Source organism: Vipera ursinii (genome assembly GCF_947247035.1).
Source record: "Vipera ursinii genome assembly, chromosome: 5".
Taxonomy (NCBI): domain Eukaryota; kingdom Metazoa; phylum Chordata; class Lepidosauria; order Squamata; family Viperidae; genus Vipera; species Vipera ursinii.
Window position 1 is genome coordinate 2,260,044 of NC_139518.1, and position 19,112 is coordinate 2,279,155.

At 46.3% G+C, this 19,112-nt stretch overlaps 2 protein-coding genes and 1 long non-coding RNA gene across 7 annotated transcripts in view; 2 read left to right on the plus strand and 1 right to left on the minus strand.

The window, feature by feature from the left end:
• Nucleotides 1–17,757, plus strand: part of FYTTD1 (forty-two-three domain containing 1) — a 28,182-nt gene extending 10,425 nt beyond the window's left edge. For 2 of the 3 annotated variants that reach the window (XM_083364031.1, XM_083364033.1), the window contains exons 2-8: nt 6,679–6,810; nt 9,636–9,781; nt 10,596–10,696; nt 12,226–12,322; nt 14,918–14,979; nt 16,528–16,602; nt 17,505–17,757. In XM_083364031.1, coding sequence (XP_083220157.1) covers nt 6,679–6,810; nt 9,636–9,781; nt 10,596–10,696; nt 12,226–12,322; nt 14,918–14,979; nt 16,528–16,602; nt 17,505–17,727 — 836 coding nt within the window. In that variant the 3' untranslated portion in view covers nt 17,728–17,757. The remainder of the gene's footprint in view (nt 1–6,678; nt 6,811–9,635; nt 9,782–10,595; nt 10,697–12,225; nt 12,323–14,917; nt 14,980–16,527; nt 16,603–17,504) is intronic. The other variant, XM_083364032.1, reaches the window with a different exon arrangement.
• The window catches only part of LOC310641201 (transferrin receptor protein 1-like), a 546,690-nt gene that overhangs the window by 521,622 nt on the left and 5,956 nt on the right, over nt 1–19,112 (plus strand). The gene's annotated exons all lie outside the window — the stretch shown is intronic.
• Nucleotides 1–19,112, minus strand: part of LOC310641209 — a 276,109-nt gene that overhangs the window by 128,919 nt on the left and 128,078 nt on the right. The gene's annotated exons all lie outside the window — the stretch shown is intronic.

Sequence of the window (19,112 nt, forward strand, 5' to 3'; positions counted from 1 at the left end):
CACTCGGAAGCTTCAGCTGGTACAGAGTGCAGCTGCACGGATGCTTTTGGGGGCTCCCCGATACTCCCATATTACACCTCTGCTCCGTGAGCTGCACTGGCTTCCAGTTGCCTTCCGGGTGAAATTCAAGGTGCTAGTGATGACATACAAAGCCCTACATGGCGTGGGTCCGGATTACCTACGGGAGCACCTACTGCCAGCGTCAACACCCCTCCGTCCTGTGCGCTCCCACAGAGAGGGCCTCCTCAGGGTGCCACCGGTCAGAGAATGCCGGCTGGTGACCCCCAGGGGGAGAGCATTCTCGGTGGGTGCGCCAACCCTCTGGAACCGCTTACCAGCCGAAATCCGGATGGCCCCCGACCTTCGCACCTTTCGGCGAGATTTAAAAACCTATCTATTCCAGCAAGCCGGCCTGGCCTGATAGATTTGGGGTTTTATTTCTAGATCTGGGGTTTTTATTTGTTTTATTGTTGGTTTATTGTATACTTACTTTGCTCTGTACACCGCCCTGAGTCCTCCGGGAGAAGGGCGGTATATAAAACGAATAAATAAATAAATAAATAAATAAATAAATAAATAAATAGAGCAGAGTTGGGCAAAGGTGGCCCCTTTAGGGTCCGTGGACTTCGATTCCCAGCATTCCCGAGTCAGCCATGGTTTCCTATTACCTTCTCATATTGGTATGTTGTGATGGCATCACTTCGTTGTTTATATGTACACTATGTACACTGACAACCTACGCACAAGACAAATGCCTTGTGGGACCAATCACACTTGGCCAATAAAGAATTCTATCGTGATTTATTTTTTGGTAATTCTCTTCCTCCTCCTCCTCCTCCTCCCCTTATCGTGTCCTATCCTAATTTATATTTCCGTATTTCATATTTTCTAACCTGGCTGACACTGAGAGGCATCTGGACTTTCCTACTCCTGTTGGGACACCTTGAGCATTTGTTGTTGTTGTTAGTTGCGAAATCGTGTCCGACCCCTGGCGACCCCATGGATGACGTTCCTCCAGGCCTTCCTGTCCTCCACCATCATCTGGAGTCCATTTGAGCTCCTGCTTCAGTGACTCCATCCAGCCACCTCCTTCTCTGTCATCCCCTTCTTCTCTTGCCCTCCACCTTTCCCAGCATGAGGCTCTTCTCCAGTGAGTCCTTCCTTCTCATTAGGTGGCCAAGGGATTTGAGTTTCAACTTCAGGATCTGGCCTTCTCAAGAGCAGTCAGGGTGGATCTCCTCTAGGACCGACCGGTTTGATCACCTCGCAGTCCAAGGGACTCGCAGGAGTCTTCTCCAGCACCATAGCTCAAAGGCCTCCATTCTTTGGCGCTCGGCCTTTCTTGTGGTCCAACTTTCACTGCCATACATTGCAACTGGGAAGACCATAGCCTTGACTATACGCACTTTTGTTGGCAGGGTGACGTCTCTGCTTTTTAGTGTGCTGTCTAGATTTGCCATGGCTTTCCTCCCCAGGAGCAAGCGTCTTTTAATTTCCTGCCTTGAGCATAGCACCCCCCCATTTTCTTGGGGTGATCTCTGAACTGGCCCCACCATAAGTCAGCTCCGTCCCGAATCTCACATAAACTTGGTCCTTGGTGCTCAAGTGAATCTGATCTAGGGTTATAATTGGGGTCCAAGCTCCCAAGGACTTGCATTGAATTAATACCAACCTTTGAAGCTACATGTGGAAAACAAATAGGCAGCTATTTTAATTACTGGAACACTATGTTCCCATTTCGAAACCCCTGGAGTTAATTAAGATTTCAGTACCTGCACCGGGCCAGTTTTTCATGATGGCGTTAAATTCTTAGGCAACCTTCTTTAGTTGATTTGACTTTTTTTTTAAATCCCACCTTTATTTATAAATGACTCAAGGCAGAGAACATTTGAAAGACATCTTCCACTTTTCCCTACAACAACAGCCCTGTGAGGTGGGGAGGGCTGAGAGGGAATGATTGGCCCAAAGTCACCCAGCTGTCTTTCATGTCTGAGGCGGGACTAGAACTCACTGTCTCCTGGTGATTGGCCCAAGGTCACCCAGCTGGCTTTCATGCCTAAGGCGGGACTAGAACTCGCCGTCTAAATATGAGTCAGTTGCCAAGCATCTGAATTTTGATGGTGCAGCGGTCGTAAGTGTGAAAAATGGTCATGAGTCACCTTTTTCAGTGCCGTTGTAACCCCAAACGATCACTAAATGAACCGTCGTAAGTGTACCCATAGTTGTTTTCTTACACACACACACACACACACACACACACACACACACACACAGACACACAGTGTAGATTTCCTTAGGATTTTGCAAGAAAGATGTTAAAGTCTAAAGCAGCATTTCTCAAGCTTGTCGACTTGAAGATGTCTGGATTTCGATTCCCAGAATTCCCTAGCAAGCCACGCCTGGTTTTTCTCTCCCCCCCCCATCTTCTGTTATCCACTAAAGTGGAGAAAATGCAGAGGAAGGGATTACAAGAGAGCAAGCTATGCTGGCTGAGAAGTGCAGGACAGAATTAAATTAAATTCTTTTGCACCAGCAGGAGAGAATTAACATTTCACTCCAGAGAACACAGAGGCCAATTCAAGATGCTTGCGCCCGAAAATCGGTTCCACTTTGCAGACCGCAAGATGGTGACTTCTGTCAGCAGTTCAGAGCGTCCCAGACAAAGGCCATTGTAATTCGCTGAACATTCCAGCCCTTGTTTCAACTTCAGATTTTACAAAGGGACACACACACACACACACGGGAGGAAATTTAGCCAATTCATCTTCACAATCATTTTTTTACACCCCCCCCTACAGCTGTCTATTTGATCTGGGCCATTCCGAGGAGACAGGTATTTGTTAAAAAGCTAATAATGTTGGAAAATGAATTAGTTTCTTTGGGCAACACAAATGCTTCACAGGCTCTTAACCAGAGAGGGGTGGGTGGGGAAATGTCCAGATTCCATTTTTCATTTCACTGAATTGTTGTGCTGAGTTGGTCCTCTTAGGCCGCCGAGTCCATTCCCTTAGGGCGTGTTTTTTCCCCCATCCTAGCTTCTTCCTTCTGCCTTATTATTATTATTATTATTATTATTATTATTATTATTATTATTATTTTTGCCATCAGTTTAATTCTTGAAGACTCCTGACTTGAGTTTCTCTTAAATTGTGCACCTTTCTGCAGAGCTCATAGAATAGAATTGAGCTGGAAGGGAACCAGGAGAGACGGTTTTTGCAAGCGGTGTGTCTGATATCGTTTCTCGGCTCTCCTCTAGAAATTTGCTTTTTGCACCTTAAGATATACGTCTGTGTTTTTTGGTTTTTGATTTTTAGATTTCTTTTCTCCCGTGTTTATTATTTTTTATGAATAACTCAAGATGGTGAACCTAATGCCCCTGCTTCCTGTTCTCCTCACAGTAGCATGTATTGCCCTGTTCACCGCCCTGAGTCCTTCGGGAGAAGGGCGATATACAGATATAATAAAAAAATAAAAAAAATAAAAAAATAAACAACCCTGCGAGATGGGTTGGGCTGAGAGAGTGTGGCTGGCCCAACGCCATCCAGCTGGCTTTCCTGGCTAAGATAGAACTAGAACTCACCATCTCCTGTTACCCAAGGAGAGACTAGAACTCACCATTTTAAATAGGAGCCAGCCGTCTGTGGCAGCTGCCAAAAAAGCCAACACACTGCTAGGCTGCATTAACAGAGGGATAGAATCAAGATCACGTGAAGGGTTAATACCGCTTTACAAGGCCTTGGTAAAGCCACACCTGGAATACGGCATCCAGTTTTGGTCACCACGATGCAAAAAAGATGTTGAGACTCTAGAAAAAAGAGTTCAGAGAAGAGCAGCAAGGATGATTGGGGGACTGGAGGCTAAAACATACAATGAACGGCTGCTGGAATTGGGGATGTCCGGTTTAATGAAGAGAAGGACGAGGGGGGGACATGATAGCAGCCTTCCAGTATCTCAGGGGTTTCCCCGAAGAAGAGGCAGTCAAGCTCTTCTCCAAAGCGCCTGAAAGCAGGAGAAGAAGCAACGGATGGAAACTAACCAAGGAGAGAAGCAACCTAGAACTAAGGAGAAACGTCCTGACAGTGAGAAAAATTAACCAGTGGAACTACCTGCCTCCAGAAGTGGTGAATTCTCCAACAATGGAAGTTTTTAAGAAGAGACTGGCCAGCCATTTGCCTGAAATGGTATAGGGTTTCCTGCCTGAGCAGGGGGTTGGACTAGATGACCTCCAAGGTCCCTTCCAACTCTATTATTATTATAAAAATTTTATTCATAAAACTGAACACTTATTATTATTATTATTATTATTATTATTATTATTATTATTATTAATCTTTTATTCATAAAACATGAAACTCAGTCAACTGAACACCCAAATTTACTGGCACTAATTGTTGACACGGGTTGCTGCCAGCGTCCTAGGTGGTTGTTGTTATTATTGTTGTTGTTGTTGTTGTTGTTGTTATTATTATTATTATTATTATTACCACCACCACCATCATCTCCTGGTGATTGGCCCAAAGTCAGCCAGCCGGCTTTCATGCCTAAGGCTTGACTAGAACTCACAACCTCCTCGCTTTTTCCGAGCCAGCACTTGAACCACGACACCAAGCTGGCTCTCGCCATGGATACGTGAAAGCACAGATTCCGTATTCCATTAGATTCCTGCAGAACCACCTTTCCCGGGAGTCGCCTGCTCCCTCTTTTTGGAGTGGATCCCTTCAGCTCCTGGCTTGCTTCTACGAGTCACTTCCTGTTTCTTCCAGCTGTCGTGGCCTGTGGTTTTTATCTTGAGCCCTTACAACGTAGAGTAGACCAGCAGAGCGCAAGGTTAATCTGGCAAAAATCTTCTGTGCCTCATCGCAGGGTGGAATTGAGAATAAATCGGGTGGCTGCAGGTTGTGGAGTTCTGACTTATAGTCTGGGAAGGGTTGTGGATGATGCAAATGGGACCTTTTAACAGCAGTAATTCTCACTGGAGAGTTGAAGGTTTAATTTAAACCAGGAGAAGGGAACCACGGACCCTTTATGACTTGTGGAGTTCAGCTCCCAGAATTCCAGAGCCAGCTATGGCTGATTCAGGGATTCTGGGAGTTGAAGTCCTCAAGCCGTCAACGGGCCATCATTCCCCGTCCCTGATTTAAACGATCCATTTGGGATTTGGGTGCCAGATTGGGGCTGCAAAGATTTACCCTTTCTGGGGACTGAATAAAAATTGCAGGATTTCCTGCACTTGGTGGAAGATGGATGGATGGATGGATGGATGGATATTTTTTTATTTTAGTTTAATTCCATTTATATCCCGCCCTTCTCTGAAGACTCAGGGCGGCTTACAAGCTTAGCAGTAGCCTTCATTCTATGTATATGCCTGCTTATTAGGGCTTTCACACACACCCCAAGCGGCATTATTACAAAGTCAGCTTATTGCCCCCAACAATCTGGGTCCTCATTTTACCTACCTGGGAAGGATGGAAGGCTGAGTCAACCTTGAGCCTGGTGGGACTCGAACCTGCACTAATTGCAGGCAGTTGGTGTTACTTAAGGAGGCATTAGCCCACTGCTCCACCAAGGCTACCCCCCCAAATTAAGCTAGGGCTTATTTTTGTTGTAGGCCTTACTTTCGGGGAAACATGGGAGATAGAGATAGAGATAGGTAGATAGATAGATAGATAGATAGATAGATAGATAGATAGATAGATAGATAGATAGATAGAGATAGAGCAAGATACAGACAGAGACAGATAGAGTTAGAAAGAGATAGGTGAGTGGATAGATAGACAGAGACAGACAGACACAGATGGATAGAGACAGATGAGTAGATAGATAGATAGAGACAGACACAGACAGACGGATAGAGCTAGACAGAGATAGATGAGTAGATAGATAGAGACAGACAGACAGACAAGTAGATAGGTAGATAGAGCAAGATAGAGAGACAGACGGATAGAGACAGAGATAGGTGAGTGGATAGAAAGATACATAGAGAGAGAGAGAGACAGACAGATGGATAGAGAGACAGATCGAGATAGGTGAGTGGAGATAGACAGACAGACAGACAGACAGACAGATAGATAGATAGATAGATAGATAGATAGATAGATAGATAGATAGATAGATAGATAGATAGCCTTTATTGTGATATTTTATTGTGGGCATATTGGCATACATTAAAGATGAAAAAATTGTTGCTCTCAAAAGTGTACACCTACATAACACATTTAAACATGCTATATACAAGATATGTATAGACCTACACCCTTACATATAAGTAACATATAAATATTACTCACTGTCCATCTTGAATACCTAACGGAAGGAGGAGGAAGCTTGAGAGTTCACAAGGTTGATGCTGTCTGGCACAAAGCTGGGACTGAATCTGGAAGTTGTTCTTGGGATATCGCGGGGGTTTCCAACCGGGGTCCGAGACGATGTTCCAGGGGGTGTGAAAACCTGGATTTAGAAGTTTCGAAATTATAGCGTACGTGCATAATTCGCTATTTTGAACTTTTGGAAGGGCTGGGAGAATATACCGGAAGCGTTCTAAGGGGGGCGGGATATAGAAAAAGTTGGGAGCCGCTGGGGTACCCTGAAGCCCCCTCCTCCCAGAAGGGAGCAAGGAGAACAGGACGATGGGCTCTTTCCCACGTCTTCAAGGGGCCAAACCGCTTGTATCTTTCGCAGATGATATAATCAAATTGAACAAGAGAGAAGAGAGGAAGCACAATTTCCCCAAGATGAAGAGAGGCCTTCACCAGAACGGGACTCGGCAGTTCAGGATGAGGAGAATGAAGTGGGGAATTCAAGAATATCCAGGTTAGTTGAGTCTGGAACCTGGTTTGTTTTCAGGGAACTGGGGAGAAACCGTTCAAGGCCTCCATTTTGGGGCAGCTAAGCGATAATACCTAACCCAGGGGTAGGCAACCTTGGCTCTTTTATGACTTGTGGACTTCAACTCAGCGGCTTTTGATACCATCGACCACGGTATCTTGCTGCGTCGTCTTGAGGGGTTGGGAGTGGGAGGCACCATTCTGCGGTGGTTCTCCTCCTACCTCTCAGGCCGTTCGCAGACGGTGTTGGCAGGGGGGCAGAGGTCAACCCCAAGGCCCCTTGTGGGGTGCCTCAGGGGTCGGTACTCTCGCCCCTCCTGTTCAACATCTATATGAAACCGCTGGGAGAGATCATCCGTGGCTTCGAGGTGAGGTATCATCAATATGCTGATGATACCCAGCTTTTCATCTCCACCCCGAACCAACCCAGTGATGCCCTCGATGTGATGTCCCGTTGCCTGGAAGCGGTACAGATTTGGATGGGAAAGAACAGGCTCCGGCTCAACCCGGCCAAGACTGAGTGGCTTTACGTACTGGCATCTCGTTTAGTCCAAGAGGTTCCATCCTTGGTTATAGGAGGAGAGATGTTACCTCCCGTTGATAGAGCACGCAATCTGGGCGTCCTCCTGGATTCATGACTCACGTTTTGAAGATCATATTGGAGTCGTGGCTAGGGGGGCATTTGCCCACATTCGCCTGGTACACCAGTTGCGCCCCTTTCTAGACCGAGATGCCCTACGTACAGTCACCCACGCACTCGTTACCTCCCGTATAGATTACTGCAATGCTCTCTACATGGGGCTGCCCTTGAAGACCACCCGGAGGCTTCAGCTGGTGCAGAATGCGGCTGCACGGGTAGTGATGGGAGCACCCCGATACTCCCATATTACACCCCTCCTGCGTGAGCTGCATTGGCTACCGGTTCCCCCCGGGTGAGATTTAAGGTGCTGGTACTTACCTTTAAAGCCCTACATGGCTTAGGACCGGGATACTTGCAGGACCATCTGCTGCCGGGAACAACTTCCCATCGCCCAGTGCGCTCACACAGAGAAGGCCTCCTCAGGGTACCGTCGGCTAGACAATGCCGGCTTGCGACCCCCAGGGGAAGGGCCTTCTCTGTGGGAGCGCCAGTCCTGTGGAACCAGCTCCCCCCTGAGCTCCGGATGGCCCAAGATCTCCGGTCCTTTCGCCACGGCCTCAAAACACTCCTTTTCCACCTGGCTGACCTGGACTGACAGGCATTTTAATTATGTTTTTAATTTTTAACTCTAATTTTTAATTTATTTTAATTTTTATTTATTGTACAGCGGCCTTTAATTTTAATTTTATCTTAACTTCTGTATTTATTATATGTTATTGTTGTTAGCCGCCCTGAGTCCTTCGGGAGATAGGGCGGCATATAAGTCCCAATAATAAATAAATAAATAAATAAACTCCCAGAATTCCTGAGCCAGCATGGCTGAGCTTGGAAACCTCTCCCTTTCCGCTCAGCATGCCTGGCTGAGGAATTCTGGGAGTTGAAGTCCACGAGTCATAAAAGAGCCGAGGTAAATTGAGCCCTTGTAAATTGAGCCCAAACTTTCTCATACTAAGCAAGACGTTCGTTAAGTGAGTTTGGTCCCATTTGATGACCTTCCTCGCCCCGCACGTTAAGTGAATCACTGCAGGGAAGTCAGGGACACCGTCGTTAAGTGAATCTGGCTTCCTCCGTGACTTTGCTTTGTCAGAAGGTTGCAAACGGGGGGGGGGGGGGGGGAGAATGACGCGACGCCCTTCAACGCGGCAACCATCGTAAGTACATACTGCTGGCCGAGCGTCTGGATTCTGATCATTTGACACCCCCCCCCGGGGATGTCGCAAGGGTTGTTAAGTGTGCAAAACGGTCCTGGGTCCCCTTTTTCAGTGCCACCGTAACTTTGAACGAATGGTTGTAACTTGAGGACTATCTGTCCTGCCTTTATGGTAGGTTTGCTGTAGCAGAATCTTGCGACTCTGAAAGCATCTCTCCCCCTCCTATACTTTTCCTTTCCAGGAAACTAGGGGGGGTCCCGCCTACGACGTTTCCCATGCCCCCCCTTCCCTTCTATTGGCTGGGATAGCTTTTTGAATGACATTTGCCTTACGGTTCGGTTCTTCCTCCCGTCTCCCAAGGTCATTCTCGTAGCACATGAAAGGACCTAATCTCTTCTTTTTCCTTCCTTCCTTCCTCCCTCCCTCTCTTTTTTTCCTCTTCTTTTTCTCTCTCTCCTTCTTTCTCTTTGCTTCTCTCTTTCTTTCCCTTTCTCTCTGCCTGCCTGCCTGCTTGCTTGCTCTCTCCTTGTTCCTTTCTCTTTCCTTCTGTCTCTTTCTTTCCTCCATTCCTTCCTTTCTTTCTGTCCTCCCTCCCTCCCTCCTCTTCTTTCTTTCTTTTCTCTTTTTCTCTCTCTCCTTCTTTCTCTCTCCTTCTGTCTTTCCTTCCCTTTCTCTGCCTGCCTGCCTGCTTGCTTGCTCTCTCCTTGTTCCTTTCTCTTTCCTTCTTTCTCTGTCTTTCCTCCTTCCCTTCTTCCTTCCTTCCTTTCTTCCTTTCATTCTTTCTTCCCTCCCTCCCTTCCTCTTCTTCCTCTTTCCTTGTTTCTTTCTCTTTCTTTATTTCCTCCCTCCTTCCCTCCCTCTTCCCCTTCCTTCCTTCCTTCCTTCCCTTATTCCTCTCACACTCCTTCCTTCCTTTTTCCTCTTCTTCTCCTCTCCTCTCCTCTTCATCTTCTCTCCTTCCTTCCTTCCTTCCTTCCTTCCTTCCTTCCTTCCTTCCTTCCTTCCCTCCTTCCCTCGCAGGCTTTGGCAAGAACCACATAGGACGTCGAAAGCCGGTGCCGGGGAAGAGGCGTGCCTACGGCATCAAGACGGGCTTGGCGGCAAGGAAAGCCATGGGGGCTCAGAAAGGCATCAGCCCCCTCAACAGGTCACCCCTCAGTGAGAAGGTACAGCGTGGGCTCACTGCAGTTTCTTTAGGTCATTCGGTCACCAGGTTGCATGCTGGGCAGCTGGGGAATTCTGGGAGTTGAAGTCCACAGGTCTTAAAATGCCTAAGCTCGCGAAACATTGGTCTAGTACGGGCAGTCCTCGACCTACGACCACAATTGAGCCCAAAGTTTCAGTTGCTAAGCGAGACATGGGTTAAGTGAGGTTTGCCCCATTTGACGCCCTTCTTGCCACAGTCGCTAAACGAATCACTGCAGCTGTTAAATTAGGAACACGGTTGTTAAGCGAATCTCAGAAGGTCTCAAAAGGGGATCACGTGACACACCACCACCACCACCCCCGGGACACCGTGACTGTCGTAGATACGAGTCGGTTGCCAAGCGTCTGAGTTTGGATCACATGACCGCGGGGATGCTACTAGGGGTCCTAAGTGTGAGAAAACGGTCCTCCCGTGCTGCTGTAAGTTTGGACGGTCACTAAACGAATTGTTGTAAGCAGAGGACTGCCCGTACATTAGATTGATGCTATCCAGAGTCGGGGGGGGGGGTTGTCTCCAAACCTGGCCCCCTGAAGACCCCTGGACTTCAACTCCCAGAATTCCCTAGCCAGCAGTTTCTCTTTAGAAACTTGTTTTAACCCTCCCAAGTTATTTTCCTGCTTGATCTCCCGGCTTCTCTGCCTAGGATGGGATCTAGCTCCGGTCTAACCTCTGGATCTTACGATCTGCTTCTCTGTTTAGTTTTTGGGGAGGTGGGTGGGAAGGGGCTTTTTCGTTGGATGTGCACGGGACTGGCTTTGGGTATCTCCCTAAAGAACCCGCAACGGAATTACTCCATTTTGAAAAGGAAGACGCCCCTCCAGAGACAAGCCGAATTGCAGAGGAAGCTTCGGAGACCCACCTTGTTGAATCGGAGGTAAGCTTTCCTGAAAGCCTGAACTTCGGGGGGAGGGGGGGGAGCCTCCGGACAGATCAGGAAAGGGATGGCTTGCAGAGGCTACGAGCGCTGCTGAGCCCAAGAGATCTGTTGCTAAGCGAAACGGTGGTTAAATGAGTTTTGCCCCACCTTACGAACTTCCTTGCCCCCGTTGTTCAGCGAATCACTGCTGCAACTGGAAGCATCTCTCTCTCTCTCCCTCTCCCTCTCCTTCCCTCCCTCCGAAATTGCTGATTGTCCACTTGATTCGGCTTCAGTGGCTCACTTAACAACGGTGGCGAGAAAGGTCGTAAAATGGGGCAAAAAAGCACTTTACAACTTATCTCACTTAGTGACAGAAATTTTGGGCTCAGTTGTTTATAAATGGAGGACTGTCTGCAGTCCGTTCAAACCTTTCCCATAATCTTTGCAGGATTTTGCCACTCGGTGTGTGTGTGTGTATGTGTGTGTGTGTGTGTGTGTGTGTGTGTGTGTGTAGATATGTAGATATGTAGATATGATCTACATATGTAGATAATGCTAGATGGATATAAAGATAGATAGATAGATAGATAGATAGATAGATAGATAGATAGATAGATAGATAAATAGATAAGATAGGCAGAGACAGATAGATAGATAGATAGATAGATAGATAGATAGATAGATAGATAGATAGATAGGCAGAGATAGATAGATAGATAGATAGATAGATAGATAGATAGATAGATAGATAGATAGATAGGATAGATAGATAGGCAGAGATAGATAGATAGATAGATAGATAGATAGATAGATAGATAGATATACAGCAAATTCACTGATAGTCCACTTGAATCTGCTGGTCTTTATTTCTCTCTCTGATAAAACTTTTCATTGTGACCTCTTCGATCCAGGGAATTCCCTTTTGTTGCTCTGTAACAATGCAGCTAGTCCTCAACGTACAACCACAGTTCAGAATGGAACTGTGCTTAAGCAATGTGGTCGCTAAGTGAGTCATGCCCCATTTTACGACCACTTTGCCTGGTCCTTAAGTAAATCCTGCCATGAAGCAAACCCGACTTTTTTTCATTGACTTCCCTTGTCGGAAGCTCCCTGGGAAGGAAGGTTGCAAGTGGGGACCGCGTGGCTCCAGGACACAGCGACTGTCTTAAATGCATGCCGATTGTGAAGCGCCCGAAATTTCACCACATGACTGCCAGAACACCGTTACAGTCATAAGTGTGAGGACTGGGCCTGGTTTGCTTTTTTTCCATGCCGCTGTAACTTTGGTCCTCAAACGAATGGTTGTAAATCGAGGACTACCTGTTTCGTGACAATGAATCAGAGGTGGGGAATGATGGCTCTTTTATGACTTGTGGACTTCAACTCCCAGAATTCCTGAGCCAGGCATGCTGAGGGGAAAGGGAGAGGTTTCCAAGCTGAGCCAGGCTGGCTGAGGAATTCTGGGAGTTGAAGTCCATGAGTCATGAAGGGGCCAAATGATGCAAGGACATATGGCTATGATTATTTGCTATATATATTTACAGGCCGGGCATACAGTCTCTGTCCGCCAGAATTGGGAATAAGTTATACCAGCAGAAAGACGCTCGCCAAGCGACTTTCCTCTTTCGCCGGGGCCTGAAGGTATTTATATATTTGCATTTCTCTACCAAAAGGACCTGTCAATCTAGGGGAAGGCAGGATATCCGTTCAATGGACCAACTTCCTCCTAAAGATCTGCTGCTCTTCTGCAGATCTTAAAACAGGGGTCTTCAAATTTGGCCCTTTCATGACTTGCGGACTTCAACTCCCAGAATTGCTCAGCTAGCGTGGGGGAACTATGGCCCCTTCATGACTCGTGGACTTCAACTCCCAGAATTCCTCAGCCAGTTTGGGGGAACTATGGCCCCTTCATGATTTGCGGACTTCAACTCCCAGAATTCCTCAGCCAGCTTGAGGGAACTATGGCCCCTTCACGACTTGCGGACTTCAACTCCCAGAATTCCTCAGCCAGCTTGAGGGAACTATGGCCCCTTCACGACTTGCGGACTTCAACTCCCAGAATTCCTCAGCCAACGTGGGCGAACTAAGGCCCCCTCATGACTTGTGGACTTCAACTCCCAGAATTCCTCAGCCAGCGTGCCTTGACTGACGAATTCTGGGAGTTGAAGTCCACAAGTCATAAAAGGGCCACGTTTGAAGACCCTTGCCTTAAAATCTTGTCACTGAGTTTGGTTTCCGTTTGGGGCGTTTTCCTGAGGGGGAAACTAGCTTTGAGGCCTTTCATTACCCCGCTCGATAAGATCATCAGTGCTAGAAGGGAGAAAGGTTGGCTGAGCCCGGTTGTTTTGTTGCAGACGTTTCATTAACGGACTAGGTAACATCATCAGTGCTAGAAGGGTTTGCTCTCTGCTGACAGCCAAGTCAGTGTTGGTGGGGGTGGCCTTGGGGTTTCCTTGGTTAGGCTGTTGATGATGTCAACCTGTTTATCTGAGATGGTAGTTTGTTCATTGGATTGTTATTTACTTCTTGATTGTTGCTTTAGCATTAATCTTGGTGTTAGTCCCTGTTGATTGCTGGTGAAATAGTAAGATCCACTCTCTTCTAGCACTGATGATGTTACCTAATTTGGTAACGAAATGTGTGCAGGAAAACAAGCAGGTTTAGAGCGCACCAGATTATTATTATTATTATTATTATTATTATTATTATTATTATTATTATTATTAATCCTCCTCCTCCTCGCCACACACCCATCCTCCCTTTTAGCACTGATGATGTTACCTAATTTGGTAATGAAATGTGTGCAGGAAAACAAGCAGATGATGACTATTATTATTATTATTATTATTATTATTATTATTATTATTATTATTATTATTATTATTATTCCTCGCCACACACCCATCCTCCCTTTTAGCACTGATGATGTTACCTAATTTGGTAATGAAATGTGTGCAGGAAAACAAGCAGATTATTATTATTATTATTCCTCCTCGCCACACACCCATCCTCCCTTTTAGCACTGATGATGTTGCCTAATTTGGTAATGAAATGTGTGCAGGAAAACAAACAGATTATTATTATTATTATTATTATTATTATTATTATTATTAATTATTATTATTATTATTATTATTATTATTCCTCTTCCTCCTCCTCTTCCTCCTCCTCCTCCTCCTCACACACCCATCCTCCCTTTTAGCACTGATGATGTTACCTAATTTGGTAATGAAATGTGTGCAGGAACAGATTATATTATTATTATTATTATTATTATTATTATTATTATTATTATTATTATTTAATATATAAAATAAAATAAATATATATAAATAAATAAAATTAATAATAATAATTATTATTATTATTCCTCTTCCTCCTCCTCCTTGCCACACACCCATTCTCCCTTTTAGCACTGATGATGTTACCTAGTAGGGTCATTAAATGTCTGCAAGAAAACCACCAAGCTCAGAGAGCACCAAGGACCGTACCTGTGGATACCCTTGTGGGGTATAATTATAGGGGTAGAAATATGAAAAATAAATTCTGGAAGCTTTCACAAAAGTCCATAAGCATCTAGGTTTCTCAAGCTTAGACACTTTACCATGGGTGGGCTGCAGATCCCCAGAATTCCCCAGCCAGCCGTGCCAAGGTTGAGAAACACTGATGGAGCAAATAGGAGGACTGTCCTGGTTCCGACAGATGAAACTCTTCAAAAGAACCTCAAGGCATTGTTTACCTTAAGGACCTTTTATTCGAGTAGAATAATATCGGCACTTAAACAATCGAAGCCAAAAACTGAATCCCCCCCGGCACCTAGTATCAAAGCACAATTCCCTCCTCCAATTAACAGTCATAAATCACATCCCCCAATTAGCTTGAAGCGCGGGCTCCCTCTCCAGCCCGCCAATTCTTTTTCAGCTCTGGGCTCAGTAACCTTGATTCCCACGCTGAATTTAGTGTTGTTATGTCTAGCCGGACTCTCGTTCGCATCCCCCGCCTCCCAGCATCATCTAACTCTTAACAGCGAAAGGGGGAAAAGATGGCTGCATTTCCATCTGTTGTCAATGCAAAAAAACATCCGATGTTAGAAAGCGTTGACAAGGACGTCTTCTAACCGTAGGAAGTAGAAGTAGAAATCCCAGACTTTATTTTTCCTTGCATGCTTCACCTGACTAGCTTGCTACCCATAGGTATCTGATTTTTTTTCTCCCCCCCCCTTTTTCCCATCCCCAGGTACAAGCACAAGTCCATCCAGAGGATGACCTCAGAAGCCAGGGAACCAAACGGACTCGCCCGTAGGTATTCCCAGGAAATTGACCGAGCAATCACCAAGCGTTACTCTGTTTTCTTTTGGAGGACATACCTCAATTCTGTATTTTTTTTAAAGGACCGCTGGTGTTTTTTGTTCTTGCAACACAGCATGGGAATTCAGTGGGATTGGAAGGAGCTTGTGGCTGCTGGAGAATTGAGTGGGATTAAATAAGAGATCACTTTGATTCTGTACAGGTAGTCCTCGACATACGACCATGACGGAGCCCAACATTTCTATCGGCCTCCACCAGGGTCGTAACTCGAGGTCTACCTGTAAACCTTGTTTATGAAAATAGTTTGCTATGCAGGTAGTCCTCATGTTACGGCCAAAAGTGAGCCCAAAATTGATGTTACTAAGTGAAACATTTCTTCAGTGAGTTTTGCCCCATTTTACGGCCTTTCTGGCCACAGTTGTTAAGTGAATCACTGCAGTTGTGAAGTCAGTAACCCGGTTGTTAAGCAATCCAGCTTCCCCCCGTTGACTTTGCTTGTCAAAAGGTCGCAAAAGGGGACCGCGTGACACGTCATAAAATACGACCGTCATAAATATGAGCCAGTTAATAAGCAGCTGAATTTTGATCATGCAACGGTCGTAAGTGTGAATAAGGATCCTCCTAAGTCACTTTTCTCAGTGCTGTTGTAACTTTGGTCGCTGGATGAATGGGTTGTAAGTTGAGGATTACGTATAATTTGGTATAATTTCCCAAAAGGAAATAGCCTTGGAAATCCTGAGGTCTGTGATGTGAAAGCTGATTTCCAGCATCATCAATGTAAATCCATCCAGGGCTGTCCATAGTAATAGTGCTTAGACTTGTATGCCGCTTCACAGTGCTTTTACAGCCCTCTATAAGTGGTTTAGGGACGCGGTGGCTCAGTGGGTTAGGACGCTGAGCTTGTCGATCAGAAGGTCAGCAGTTTGGCGGGTCGAATCCCGAGTGCCGCGTAGCAGAGTTGAGTGCCTGTTACTCGTCCCAGCTTCTGCCAACCTAGCAGTTCGAAAGCACGTAAAAAAATGCAAGTAGAAAAATAGGGACCACTACGGTGGGAATGTAACAGCGTTCCGTGCGCCTTTGGCGTCTAGTCATGCCGGCCACATGACCACGGAGACGTCCTCGGACAAGCGCTGGCTCTTCGGCTTTGAAAGGGAGATGAGCACCGGCCCCTAGAGTCGGACACGACTAGCACGCGTGTGCGGGGGAACTTTTACCTTTACCTTTATAAGCAGTTTACAGAGTCACCTATTGCCCCCAACAATCTGGGTCCTCATTTTACCGACCTCAGAAGGCTGGAAGGCTGAGCCAACCTTGAGCCGGTCAGGATCGAACTCCTGGCAGTGAGCAGTGAGTTAGCCTGCAATTCCACATTCTAACCACAGCGCCACCACGATTCTTCCAGAGATTATGAATGAATTATGCAGTTTATCTAGTATCTTCTGTATTGTTATGATTTATAGCAAAAAAAAAAGTATCAGTGATGTGTCATGAATTTCCTGTAAATAACTTTGGAATTAATAAGTTATGCTTTCCGTGCAGATGGCGAACGTCTACCAGAAATGGAGGAATTTTGACCATCTCCATTGACAATCCTGGTGCTGTTCTCTCTCCAATGTGAGTAAACCTGTCAGGCACGAAGAATCAGGACCACACATGAGATTCTAGCTCAGCTGATCTGTTGCTTATGCTTATTCACAAGATTCTAGTCGACTTGAACGGTCAGTACTAAATTAGAATAATGAGTTGGAAGGGGCCTTGGAGGTCTTCTAGTCCAGCCCCATTGCTCAAGCAGGAGACTACACCAGTTCGGAGAAATGGTTGCCCGATCTCTTCTGAAAAACCTCCAGTGATGGATTAGATAAAGGTTAACGGAGTTGAAGAGAGGGTTGGACCGCTTGTGGGAACGTAACGATTCCAGGCTGATTCCTCACTTGACTGCAACCTCGGGACACTTTTATTTCCCATTAGCGTATCCCGTGGAGTGGAGGCTTAGTTGCAAAGATATTTGTGGTTTGATGAAAGTAACCGTCATCCAAACCGGGTTTGCTCAGCCTGGTGCTCGTCTATGGGGATTCCAACTCGGCAGTCCTCCATCAAGCTCTTTTGACAGAGGCCCCAAACTGAAGACAGTTCTTTGCCAGCTCAGGTCTCGTAGACGTTTAGCAAGAGTTATTGAACGGTTCAACTTGGACTGCGGTTCAACTTGGCCACTGTGGTTTTTAGGAGGCCTGGTTTCCGTTTACCGCAAATTCTTCCTACGGGACATGCATGTTAGTCGCCTTCGCTGTCCGAAGAACACGCAGGGTCCTTCTCCGATGCCACAACTCAAAACGAAACTAACTCTTAATTTCAGCCCAGCATCACTCTGGGGTCTTCTATTCAAATCCACTCAGCGTGCCTTTAAACGTTGGGCGTAGTTGTAAAACGGTTGTCTCCTGTTGTAAAGTGATGGTGAAGCAAACCTTTTGTGGAAACTGAGCGGGTGGTGCTATCACAATCTCTTTTTGGTCCTGCAGCTCCTTGAAGCCGAGACTCGCCAGCAATCTCATCCCGCCCTTTCTCCTGAAGAAGGAGCAGTCGGAAGAGAAGAAGATCCCCAAAGGCGTCCCTCTGCAATTTGACATCAACAGTGTTGGGAAGCAGGTGGGTACCTCCGATCGGTCCTCCGTCCAAAACTGGGAGTGCAATTCCCTCAAGCCCGATCAGCCCCAGCATCTGCGTTGCGCAGAGATTTCTTGATTTACAAACATTCAGTTAGTGACCCGTCAGACCTGCCGCAAGACCTGCTTGATAATCCTCTAAAGGCAGGAGGAGAAGCAACAGATGGAAACTAATCAAGGAGAGAAGCAACCTAGAACTAAGGAGAAACTTCCTGACAGTGAGAACAATTAACCAGTGGAACCACCTGCCTCCAGAAGCTGTGAATGCTCCAACACTGGAGGTCTTCAAGAAGACAATGGACATCCATTTGTCTGAAATGGGATAGGGTTTCCTGCCTGAGCAGGGGGTTGGATTAGATGACCTCCAAGGTCCCTTCCAACTTTTTGATGATGATGATGGTTGTTGTTGTTGTTATTTAGAAAGCATCCTTGGCTCCGTTTGTTGAGAAAGGCAAAGTTTTATTAGAAGTCAAGTGTATTGCAGTACTGTATAGCCAGAACTGAGAACTGCATGCCAAAATCCCTAAGTTCAAGGACGGAAGGCTGAGTCAACCTTGATCCAATTTGAACTCAAGGCAGTGGGCAGAGTTAGCCTCCAGTACTGCATTCTAATCACTGCACCACCACGGCCCTTCCTTCCTTCCTTCCTTCCTTCCTTCCTTCCTTCCTTCCTTCCTATCTCCTTCCTTCCTTCCTCTTCCTTCTTCTCATTCCCATCTTCCTTCCTTCCTTCCTTCCTTCCTTCCTTCCTTCCTTCCTTCCTTCCTTCCTTCCTTCTTCTTCCTTCTTCTCATTCCCATCTTCTTCCTTCCTTCCTTCTCATTCCCATCTTCCTTCTTTCCTCTTCCTTCTTCTCATTCCCATCTCCTTCTTTCCTTCCTTCCTTCCTTCCTTCCTTCCTTCCTTCCTATCTCCTTCCTTCCTTCCTCTTCCTTCTTATTGCCATCTCCTTCCTTCTTCTCATTCCCATCTCCTTCCTTCCTTCCTTCCTCTTCCTTCTTCTCATTCCCATCTCCTTCCTTCCTTCCTTCCTTCCTTCCTTCCTTCCTTCCTTCCTTCCTTCCTTCCTTCCTTCCTTCCTTCCTACCTATATACCGCTTCACAGTGCTTTACAGCCCTCTCTAAGTGGTTTACAGAGTCACCATCTTGCCTCCAACAATCTGGGTCTTCGTTTTACCCACCTTGGAGGATGGAAGGCTGAGTCAAGCTTGAGCCAGTGAGAATTAAAGTAGCCTGCATTCTAACCACTGCGCCACCATGGCTTATGAATTAAAACAGAGCCATGGATGGTTCTTGCCTAGGGTTCAGGTCAAGGCAGGGTGACAACATCCTTCTGTAAACGTGGTACGCAGAATCATCTACACTTCTTTCACGTTGCTTCAAAGTATGTGTTAATGTTCAGGAGGGGGGAAAAAACCCCCATAAGTTGGCGACTTATGCCACGTCAACTTGCCTGCCTGAGTG